At 36.2% G+C, this 12613-nt stretch overlaps 1 protein-coding gene across 3 annotated transcripts in view; it reads left to right on the plus strand.

The window, feature by feature from the left end:
• LOC114356027 (lachesin) overlaps positions 1 to 12613 on the plus strand; it is a 41890-nt gene that overhangs the window by 18105 nt on the left and 11172 nt on the right. For all 3 annotated transcript variants that reach the window (XM_028309112.1, XM_028309111.1, XM_028309113.1), the window contains exons 4-6: positions 2387 to 2594; positions 9845 to 10009; positions 12183 to 12311. In XM_028309112.1, coding sequence (XP_028164913.1) covers positions 2387 to 2594; positions 9845 to 10009; positions 12183 to 12311 — 502 coding nt within the window. The remainder of the gene's footprint in view (positions 1 to 2386; positions 2595 to 9844; positions 10010 to 12182; positions 12312 to 12613) is intronic.

Genomic DNA, 12613 nt, shown 5'->3' on the forward strand with positions numbered 1-12613 from the left:
CAAAATAATTCCATTGATATGATTAATCTCATCTCCGTCAGCAGGGGTTATGCCGTGACGACCGAGGGCCCCGCTAAAAATCAGTTTCAAGACAAGCTCTAGCGGTCTGCCTTTTTGTCAGAGGGGCACAAGCAGCTAATTGTCCACTTGTTTATTTCTCTCTATTTGAATATGTCTTGGCTACTTGTATACCTTTCTTGCAAATAAAAGTTTTCTATTCTATTCTATTAATCAAAAAATAGAAAATGGTACCTAGATAAAAAATGGAATGGGACAGGAGTTATAGTAATAATTTAAATTTATAGTAATCGAAGCAATAAATGTGCTAATTCGTATTAGGCTTATAGCCTATTATGCTCAACACAATGTCCAATCCGGGACATTTCGGCATGGGGCACACTGAAAACCAGCGTCGTGGCTTCCCTCACCGGGGGCCACGGCATATGCTGAGTGAGGTCCCATTGCGATGGGCATCGCTGTGCGACAGGGTGGCACTGCTTAGTTTATTCATTCATTTATTGTATGTTTTATGTCACCTCTGTCTTATTTGCTTTTTTTTTCATTTTACCTCTTTTGTCTTTTGTGATGTCCATAGCAATAAATGTTTCTTTCTTTCTTTCTTTCTTTCTTTCAATCCTCCGCTTGATCCACACTTAGGGTTATAATTCTGGCTTTGATCTTATCAAGCGTTAACCTACAAAATTGTAAATTATATGTACTATTAGTAGAATTGGTTTTACCACGCTATTACGAGTAGGTATAATATAATAACGTATAATATTTGACACGACCTAGTCCCAATCCCAATACGTACATACCTACCTAGATAAGTTATAATTAAAATTATTTAGGAAGAAACAAAACACTATCAGAGCACAAAACTCCGTCAGTGCAATGGTTGCCGACTGAGGCATGAAAATTGAATAAATTAAAAGTACTTTATTCTTATTTCTCACTACCTCGATAACGGATTCATCTCAGTACTATTCAAGCCTTCGTCCCGATTTAATTTGTTGTTAATTTACCAGAAGTTTGCCAACTTCGCTGATCCGCTCTCAGTTTTTTAAACTCTTTAAAAGTCGATTACTTTTACTTCTATCAACGGAGGAAAATGATTTTTAATTATAGGTACCTACCTAATTTAAATAGTTCATTTTTCTTTTTTTTCTAAACAATATTAAAACAATTTGTTGTTGTTACTTTTTTTATGCTTCTTTTTGTAAGTACTTACTTATTATTTAATTTTGTGGCAGCTGTAGTAGTTATGAATAGGACGTGATTTTTCCCACAACCTAAATATGTTAGGTAAACTGTGCAAATAAATGCTTGGACAATGGAATAACTCGGGGAGTTTTTATGCTATCAAATTTCTATTAGGAGAAACCAATCTATAAAACACCAAAATAAAAAAAAATCCGCTCCCTTATTTTTTACATTGCTTTATCTAGTCCTAAACTAAGCAATGCGTGTAGATACTATGGGTACTCGACAATGGATATGTCACCGGAAAATAACAAGAACCGCAAATTTATAAAATTCCTAGGAAAATCAACTTTCGTAGGATTCTAAACGAGAGACAAATTGTATTATTTTACGCCCACATTTTCCCATCCAGTCACACTGTTATAGGTTGTTTCATTCACAAAGACGCGCGAAGACGAATATAAGTTACAGTACAGTGTTACTGACAAGTAACAGTGTGACTTCATGGATTTTTTTTCCCGACGAGTAAGTATTATTCGTTTCGGTGCGACTTTTTGGGAACAAGTGAGTTTAGTGTAGAATTGAGATGATGACTGGGTAATGAATTAATCTAAATTGTATTTAGTCCGTCAAACAGACAATAAAAAAATATTGGACACGTATTTTTTTTTATAATCCAATAATTACAGTATTATATTGAGTTGAAATGTCGCGTGACGTCACTTCTAAGTAAAAATTCTACATAGACGTGACGTAACGCTCCATTTCAACTCAATGTAGTACTGTTATCATTTAATGAAAGAAAATAAAAAATACGAGTCAAATATTTTCTAATTTATCTATCTGACGGACAAATAATTGAAACCTATTGTTTATTTATTTGTAACTAGCTTTCCGCCCGCGGCTTCGCCCGCGTGGAATTTTGTCTGTCACAGAAAAACTTTATCGCGCGCGTCCCTGTTTCAAAAACCGGGATAAAAAAAACTATCCTATGTCCTTTCCCGGGACTCAAACTATCTCTATGCCAAATTTCAACAAAATCGGTTCAGTGGTTTAGGCGTTAAAGAGAGACAGACAGACAGACAGAGTTACTTTCGCATTTATATTATTATATTAGTATTAGTATAGATAGTATAGACTAGTATAGATAAATGCCACGGACTATAATGTGATGTTCCCACAGGTGGCGTGGCTACGCGTGGACACGCAGACGATCCTGACGATCGCCAGCCACGTCATCACCAAGAACCACCGGATCGCGGTCAACCACAGCGACCGGAGGGTCTGGTTCCTCCACATCCATGACGTCAGACAGTCTGACCGCGGCTGGTACATGTGCCAGCTGAACACTGACCCTATGAAGAGTCAGACTGCTTATTTAGATGTCGTAGGTGAGTTTTGTTCAATACTCTCATACCTAATATACGAATATTACCAGAGTAAATACAAATGAGTAGGTCATCTTCATAGAAACACGCACGCACACACTGACAAAATTCGGCGCAACCACGACTGGCTCCCCGCAATCCCCGCAAAATTTTGTCAGTGTGTGCGTGCGCGCCGCATACGTGTTGGCGCGCTCACATACAAACCGCGCCAGTGCGTTTCTATGAAGATGACCTACTCATTTGTATTTACTCTGATATTACTCGTCGAGTAATAATGCTGTAGTTAATTTTTTGAGACAGACGGCCTACAGAAATGAGCTACTTATTTAAGTACAGACTCTACATTTTGTTGCAAACTTGCCTTTATTACAACCCATTGCAACCCCACAATGTTAGTTAAACGTGCTGTCTCGTCTACACAGTACAATATTGACATTATTTAGGATTTAAATGAATTACCTATATTTTACTCATGATAGCTTTCATGAAAAATGCGCGCATATTGCCGTTGTTTTTACCAAAATGTCAACTGATACGATGCGGCGATATGGGATACCTACCTATTGAAATATTTCATAACAACAGGGAAAATTAAAGAAGTAAAATAACGCAAAAATTGTTACCATATCCCGACGTGGCGCAATTCTCCATCTACAAGCAAAAATATTCGGTGATGAAAGTAGTAAAGTTATAAAATATTTTTTCATAAAAATCGTTGCATTCCATTGCAAACAATAAAGTACTGCATTGCCACCCCACTTATACAAGCGTTCAAACATCTGAATTGAATATCAAAATGTGAATCCAATTTAATTTGTAAGATTTGATTACACGGAGATCGATTCCGAATCAAGACCTAAATAAAAGCTTGTAAGCGCGTTTAAATTTTGTGTAGGTGTCTCATAACTAGTTCACTTTTTCGATAAACCACAGCACAATTTTATTATCACGTCTTTTTGTCGTCATTTGTCGGTGCTATAAAGTGAAACGAGGGTTTATTATGTACAGAAAGTTACAGACATTTTGTGTTCAAAGCAAAACGGAAACAAAGACCAACCGGACATGATGAAACTCCAGCCGCAGTTAGCATAAAATATTTATTTCATCCGGTCTGAAACATCACATACATTGATAAAACTTTTATCAAACATGTGCCTCATCATTCACTTCTTCTTTGTCGATGAATGGAAGAGCACGATGGTGATATTATTAATATTTTTGGAGAAGAGTATTTATGGATCTTTTTTATCTGGAACCAACGATCTTAATTTTCATTACAAGATCATTGTATAATCTATCAAGAAAAGCTTTGTTATCACTAAAAAACTCAGCATATTTGATAGAGTCAAGTTGCAAGCTGTTTTAGGAGTTAATTGTGTTTTTCCGATATAACTATTCTAATAAACTTTTATTCAATTAACTGTATTTTTATTATTGAAATAAAGATACAGGTGTAGAACCGTCGCCGAAAACGGTGGAAAGTTTTGAGACTATTATTTTTAAGGGGTCTTAATGGCTGGCCTTCAAGCATGGCACAGAGTTAATGATTGAAGTTAACCTTGAGCAGTTAGGGCAATATGAAATGTCAAATGCTTAACGCAATTTACAATAAGGAACTTATAGTACCTATTTTTAGCAATCAGCAACGAAACTTCAAAATATACACCTGTGGTATCTATAAGATATTGATCTTTTCTAACAAAAATGTACTTATGGTCCAATCCAATGTGTTGTGGATTGTTTTATCTTAAAATGAATTTTCAACTTTCTATCCTTCAGTAGCTATTGAAGAATGCTATTAATCTATTAATGGACAACACGCATAAGTTGTAATATTAAGTTAAATTATGACTTAATTTAAAGTTTAGATCACACACATTACACTAGTTTTTATTTCACCTCAATCCATCCAGTATTACCGAAGATAGAGCCTCGAGAAGTTTACGGACTTTTTAAAATTTTCAAAAATTTCCAATATTCGCGCGTGACGTCACAACATGATTTTGCAGCCCCCGCACGTTAACCCATTTACCACTTTTTGTCTTTTTCCAACTAAAATAAAATCCATAAAATTCAACACTTAGAAAGTGACAAAATTTTTAAAATAGGTAGTTGAAACAAACCACAGCTAATTTTCATAGTGGACTGTACTATACGATAAACATGTCAGTCAATTTGACAACCTTTGTCGGAAACATTATTCAATGAAAATATTGTCCGAACCCTTAGTATTTCTCTTCGACAAATACTTTAACACATTGTGAACCACTTTTCTTTACAAATACAAATACAAATATTTTATTATGAAACACATGTTACATTGTCATTACAAATTAGCCTTATCCATTTAAGTTTTTTAAAAACTTGTCTTAGGATAAAGCTGCTCTTCACAATGTTTAAAATTTCTAACATGAGTAGGTAACTAATAATTTTACGTTTAACAATTCCACGAAGCTCAGCAATATGTTATAAACAAATTTTTATAAAAATCTCTATGAATAAGAATGAAATAAGAAATTAATGCACTGCTTTTAATTAAGATCATAATTCACAAATCAATAGTTTTTCAGTTTCCATATAGTCCATCTGTTCTTTCACGACTATAAAAATATTTTAGCAATTTAATTCATAAAACCAATTGCGCACATTTAATATAAAGGTTTGTTTACACTTTGACAGCAATAGACTGACATGCAAGGTGACATGTCAATGAAGTTTTCAGTTACTGTTGCCATTAAAAGAAATTAGTACCATTAGTTTTCCGCAACATGGCGAGGGTTTTTATGTTCCTGGTCAGGCTATAATAAGTTAAATAGATTTAGAGTTGTGAAACAGTCAAATTAATGTACCTGCTAAATTGCGAGTTCTTTTTTCTTTGATCAATGCAGGACACGCTGCAGGTGTCCTAAATATGCTGAAGTATAAAAAAATTCGCGTTGCTGAAGTATACATTTTTTTTTGTCTTGTTTGTTTCTACATTACATAATTGTATCCTACTAATATTATAAATGCGAAAGTTTGGATGTCTGGAAGTTTAAAATGAAGTAAAGTAATGTTTATGATGCGGGATATGATCGGGGTTTATTCCCTGCGTGATCGAATCAGAAATGAGGAGATCCGCAGGAGAACCAAAGTGACCGACATAGCACGCAGAATTGCTAAAATCAAGTGGCAGTGGGCGGGATACATAGCTCGTAGAGACGATGGCCATTGGGCAGAAAATTTCTTGAGTGGCGACCACGGGCTGGAAGACGTAGCGTGGGCAGGCCTCCTACTAGGTCGCGGGAATAACCTGAATGCGGGCAGCGCAGGACTGTTCATTATGAAAAACCTATGGAAAACTCAAAGGCCTGTCGCCTTTGTCCAGCAGTGAACGTCATTTGGCTGCAACGACGAAATAGGAAAGAATGTAACTATCAAAAATCTTCTCTAAGGCAGCATTTTTCCAATTTCGCAACGAGCGCGGCAATCACACTTAACTAACAGAGAACATAGCGAAATCTATTTAAATCACCAATTTTCAAAACTCCCGGAACACTTTCCAGGTAACCACGTTAATTTTTACCAAACGACTGGACTATAATTAAATTGATATAAAAATTTGGGTATATCTTCTCAAAAACAAAAGAACTGGTGCTAAAAGGGTTAAGTGACGTTTTGACATTTGTAGAGGGCCTTGTAGAAGGGGAGGCTATGGTACTGAATGTGGATTAACTCGAGTGTCATAGTAACTTGTTAGACTGCTAAGCTTGATGATAAAAAGAAAAATATTTTATTCAATGTACGTGGTCATAAGTTCTGTCATATGATAATAACATTTGAATTTTGAATGAAGGTTTCAAAAACATTTTTTACTGAATTAGAATTAAAAAGAAAAAATGTGCGATAGTTCAAATTTTATTGTATGTGTAGTGGACGCATAAAGAAGTCCGAACTGCAGTTGTGACGTTGCATTGCTACGCGCCAAAGCAGATTTTCGTTGTGCTGAAAAAATTTACTTTATCTTTTCATTAAATGATAGGTATAGGAGTACCAGAATCTCATGGCAAACAAAAATATTTGAAAAGTGTGTCTTTCATATGGCAAATGTTTATGGCTTTATTGTCACCTGTCAAAGTAAATCAAGTGAACTGTCAGTCGCTGCAGAAATTTTGTAATCACTTCATGCCTATTTGTTATTTTTGTGAAAAAGTCGAAAAAACTCAAGCAAGTCATATTGTTTTCAATGTGTATTGTAAAATAAGGCATAATTCAAAGTCAATCTTTGATTTTAAAGCGCGTCGTTGAGTTGACAGTAAGTTGGAGTGAAATTGGATACATTTAGTTTATTACCTAACTGCGTCAGAAGGAGGGTTTTTTAAAATATTATTCTTATAATAGCTGCTTTATCGGGGGTTTCAGGTGTACCTCACAAATTGGTGCAGAGGAATGGTGAAAATGTTAAGAGTTAAGACCATGTAAATAAAATTGAAGAAGATTTCATCAAGTAAGATGTAAGATAGAATAATTGAAATGGTGGAAGAGCAATTTATAATAAATAACTCTATTATCTTGATCATCTATTGAAGAAAAGTGGAATCCTTGGAATCGTTTTCTAGTTCTGAATGAAGTGATTAGTTATATGTATCATACTTACATAATAAAATTAGTTACATAAAGTGATATACGATTTACTTATTTTTCAAGACATTTTCCTATTATTATTACTGACGGGATTGCTACCATGTACCTTAGTTTTGAGTTTCCAATATTTCGGCACTGTTGTAAGCGCCATGGTCACGGAGTAACTGAAGAAATTAAAACCAGACATCGTTCAGATGTGCGTTCAAAAGACCTGAGATTTAAAAAAATCCCACGTTTTGTTTAAACAGTAAGCGAAAAAAAAGTGACTTGAAAATGGAATACAAAATGATAAGGTATGGTAAATGATAAGTCTTTATCAATGAAGAAGCAGAAGTTCAATTTCATGTGTCCTCCATCTAGGCTAGTTTCCATCGTCACTCAAAGTTTGGCTGCGGTCTCAAATTTGGGCTTAATTGAGGTATTTTTTGGGTGAGAGGCATAAGAACTAATGCCGTTTTATATCAAAAATTCATACTTAGAGGTAATCAACCAGGTACAAAGTATTTCCTTGTATGTTAGTCTGCCACTCTTTAGTAAGTCCCGAAATCCCCGCTTCGGCTCCCCTACTAACCATTCTAACCATTGTACACAGATAATATCTTACATGCAGCTTTTCATGTTACTACGTCACATTTTCAAAATCCGCGCGGAAAATCGCTCCTAGCGGAAGAGCGCACTTTGAGCTTGAATATTTCAGTCATTTTTAAAGATATCAAAAAAGTAAAAATACAGTATTCATTCTAATTTTTTGTAGTATTTTTTGGCATCTTCAACAAAAATTGTGCGCCATGTCCATTGTGCACCACGTCCATTGTGCACCACAGATCAGAGAAGAGAAGTTGCAGAAAGAAAAAAATGGCAAATCATAATTATAGGCTACCTATTACTTAGTAGCGATCTCGATTAGTAAAACCTTCAGACATAAAAGTACGATAATTTTATGGAATTCACTGTTTTGCCTTGCAAATGTGGCAAATTATCAGCGAAATATTTTTACATTTATAAAATTTCAGTGGATTTAGAAACTGTTACCAACAGTTTGCGATCTTCATTAATTATTTATTGTTCGAATAACTTTCTCGCCGCTTGTGGTAAATTTTAAAATGGTTTTTGTACGTTTAATTCCCGTTTTTATTAGGGGGCGTCCATAAATTACGTGAGACAATTTTAGCTACTTTTCAACCCCCCCGCCCCCCTTGGTGAGATTTGGTGAGATTTTGCCTGACCCCCTCCCCCACCCCCTAATCTCACGTGATATTTAAAAAAAACGAAATTTTCTTAATTTCGTCATTTATTCTGCATTTTAGTATTCACACATGCAGACGGAAGCATTGTTAGTTTTATTTGTTTAGACGGTATAGAATAAAATGTCATTATCATCATAGAAAATATATTTTTTTAGNCCTGACCCCCTCCCCCACCCCCTAATCTCACGTGATATTTAAAAAAAACGAAATTTTCTTAATTTCGTCATTTATTCTGCATTTTAGTATTCACACATGCAGACGGAAGCATTGTTAGTTTTATTTGTTTAGACGGTATAGAATAAAATGTCATTATCATCATAGAAAATATATTTTTTTAGGGTCCCATAGTCCTGACAAGGAACCCTTATAGTTTCGATATGTCTGTCTGTCCGAGGTTTTGCTTGGAAACTATTGGCATTAGAGAGCTGTAATTTTGTGGAGGTATGTATATTAATCACGCCGGATGAATTTTTTTTCATCTTCTACACCATCGTGTAGGATATGGTTGGATGACATAATTGGGGGTTTCAAAGACTATTTTTCAATTTAGGGATCCGTTTGCAAACTATTAACGTTTAAAGTGCCAATTTTTGTTCGAGCAGGGCGTCCTCTAAAAACTAGACTGTTGGCTTGAAAAATCTGGAAAAATTCATAATAATACTGATTTTTATGAACTTTCAAGAAAACTATAACGGTTAGGGTAGGTCAGTTAGTTTAAGAGTAGGTAATAGTCATTTAACTCATTTATTATAAAATTTCATATCTTATAAAAATTCCTTAGAAGAAAATATTAAAGCGACTTTAGATGAATTAATTGCTTGCTTCTGAAATATATTTTGTTAACGACGGACAACTACGGAACCCTACACTGCGCGTGGCACGACACGCACTTGGCTAATTTTTTTACTTAAGGTTTAAACCCAGTTTTCTGGCAAACTCTATTTCTCTATTTCGTGCGGAAAAAATTACGTGATATTTCCTGAGACCCCCCCTCTCCCCCACGTGAGATTTAGTGAGGTTTTTGTTGACCCCCTCCCCCCCCTAAAAGTCTCACGTAATTTATGGACGCCCCCTTACTTCTATTATGCATTGGGATTCAAATGTATTTTGGAAACGTTTCTATTTTATGGCAAATTATTATTAATAAGCGGCAATCCGTGTTTAATTAGGCATTTAAAAACAAATAACTAGTTTCATTAGGCTCAATGGCTTATCCATCAACAAGCATTAAAAGCAAAAAAAAATAAAAACACAAATAAGTAAAAAAAAACACTACTGTGTCAAAAACACTCACACTCTCACTCGGATTATAGAATCCTATCATTATGCACATTAACAGTAATACTTTTGCGTAACTCATCTCAATTTACTTTCTTGTCACAGTGCCACCAGATATTCTGGACTACCCCACAAGCAGCGACCAGGTGGCTCGCGAAGGTGCCAACGTGACGCTGAGATGCGCTGCCCACGGCGTGCCCACGCCCAGCGTGGTCTGGAGGAAGGAGGCCGGTGACCTCTTGCCCACGAGCAACTTTAGTGACACACATAGTAAGTTACAGGACTATTCCCAACTCACGTTCCCTGCACCGCTGCAACTCCTGTGTAGCCAGGATCTACAGCTTGACGGCCTATAAAAACCCAACCAGTAAAGGCCAAGTTTGTCCCGAGGGAAATTTAAGCTGTTATTGAACCCGCAACGAAATTAATCAGGAGAACATAATAAGAGGAGTGCAAAGTTAGAGTTTGACTTCCCTCCAGTGTAGAGCGAATGACGGGTGACAAAACACATTCTTAGTAAGTAACTCCACAAGCAGCGACCAGGTGGCTCGCAAAGGTGCTAACATGACGCTGAGATGCGCTGCCCACGGCGTGCCCACGCCCAGCGTGGTCTGGAGGAAGGAGGCCGGTGACCTCTTGCCCACGAGCAACTTTAGTGACACACATAGTAAGTCATTAATATACGACACAAGCAGCGACTAGATACTCGCGAAGGTGTCAACGTGATGCTGAGATGCGCTGCCCACGGTGTGCCCACGCCCAGCGTGGTCTGGAGGAAGGAGGCCGGTGACCTCTTCTTGGCCCACGAGCAACTTTAGTGACACACATAGTAAGTTATTATTTTGGAGTGAGAGTGTATTGTGGTTTGCATTTTCTGGCGAAAATTTCATCTCGATTTTTATGCTCTGCTGATTCGCCGTTGAAAATAACTTTCTGTAATTTTCAAATGTATGAAAAATAACAAAAAAAAAATAGAATATGGAATAGCCTGACAAGCTTAACAATTGACTTAACTATCCACAAAAGTTTTCTTTTTCTTTTAACACGACTAATTTCGTCTCTATTTATCCTTTTGGCTCAGAATAGAACCTACACAGTCTCTGTAATGTTGCAAACCAGAAAATTTACTGATTCCTTTTTTCATAGCAATACCACCAGCATGAATAATGAACATGCCGGAAATTATTAAAATTAATAATAGTTAGTTAATTAAATATATGCAAAATCAGTTCTCGGAGTCAAGAAGTCGATGAACCTAGCCACATTGCCTAGATTCCGCGGTAACAACCTACTTACTATAATAGAAAACTCATCGACTCACATGTCAGTTATTGAAGAAGCCACACCTCGGAATTTGAATTTCCTTTGATCTTTTGTGAGGGCAAAGTAGGTAATTGGTGTTAACTTCGGTTGGTTCGTGTGAATTCGAGGCAACGAAACCATACAACTACCTACAGATAAAGGCAGATCTCGGGCTCTCGATTGCTTTTTTTGGGTGGGCCAAGGACTTGATGAAATATTGTTAGGTTAAAAAAAAATTCAATTTTAGAAGGTATAATTTGACCTAGGAAAAAGACAATAGTTATTTATAATTTGCTTAATATAATTAACATTACCTAACACTCATGATCATTATAGGTAGATCAGACGTAAATAGCAGCTGTGAAAATTTGACACAGTGACTCGACACAACCCACACGACTTGTAAAAATAGTAACAAAGTGAGATGCTTTAATTAATCAAGTAGAGCACAATTACTTAACTTTTTTCGTCGTGCTAAAAATACAACAATAAATCTATATAAAGTTACTTTCACACCTAAATATTGACACCACTCGGATACGAGTCAATTATTACGAATGACTTCTCCCTTTGACGTCCCGTAATAGAATTTAACAAAATAAGCTTTCTGTCAATTAAGGAAGCTCATTATCATAAATTAAGTAAGAACAACAAAGGTCCTGACGTTGTGTGGGATGACTACAAATATTATGGTTAAAATAATTCAAAAGGAAACGTGAACTTCCCGTAAGGAAAATCGTAATTTAAAATTATGCTTTTATGCAGTAGGTTTATTGCAAGTATTTTGTAAGACTTGTCCGAAAGTTTTAAAAAAAACTTGTAAAAATCAGGTTTCAATGAATTTGTTGATAGGAGCCTAGATAATCATTTGTAATTGATATTTTTATATTGTTTGTAACACTCTTTTCCTAAAAGTAGCTAGCTACTAATGCACCGGTTTTTATTTTGTGATCAAAATAATTATTCATCGCATTAGCATTACAGTGTATTAATTAGATTAAACTACAAGCTAGAGCATACTACGAGTATGTCATTCGATCTTTCATCATTCGTGATAAGTTAGCAAGCCCCAAATGGACCGTCTCTATTTACCTTACTCTAGGTACCTTAGACCCTGGTATATAAACCATTTTTTTTTCAGATACGTCGGTGAGCGGCGCCGTCCTACACCTGGTAAAGGTGTCTCGACTACACATGGGAGCATACCTTTGCATCGCTAGCAACGGTGTTCCGCCTTCAGTCAGCAAACGAGTCATGCTAGTTGTTCATTGTAAGTACCACTTACTATAAGAACAGAAAGAACCAAAGCACAGGATGCGTTGCGGTAGCGGTGCAACTCCGGAGTGGTGTCACTGCGTCATCTTAAGGTGCTGATAAACTTGAGCATTAAAATATGAGAACATTTTAGCTAGCATTCTGGCGAGCATTCAAGCGAGCATTGCTTCGAGCTATTTGGCGACCAAGCTTCGGTCATCGTTCCGCGCCCCGCCGCTCTGCGACAACCCTCCCTGCAACCCTGTTGCTCTCCAGCTCCAGTGTGTTATAAAATAATTAGTTATTGTTATTTTAGAG

The sequence above is a fragment of the Ostrinia furnacalis genome, unplaced genomic scaffold, assembly GCF_004193835.3.
Source record: "Ostrinia furnacalis isolate ACB-3 unplaced genomic scaffold, ASM419383v2 OfSCF2609, whole genome shotgun sequence".
NCBI classification, from domain to species: domain Eukaryota; kingdom Metazoa; phylum Arthropoda; class Insecta; order Lepidoptera; family Crambidae; genus Ostrinia; species Ostrinia furnacalis.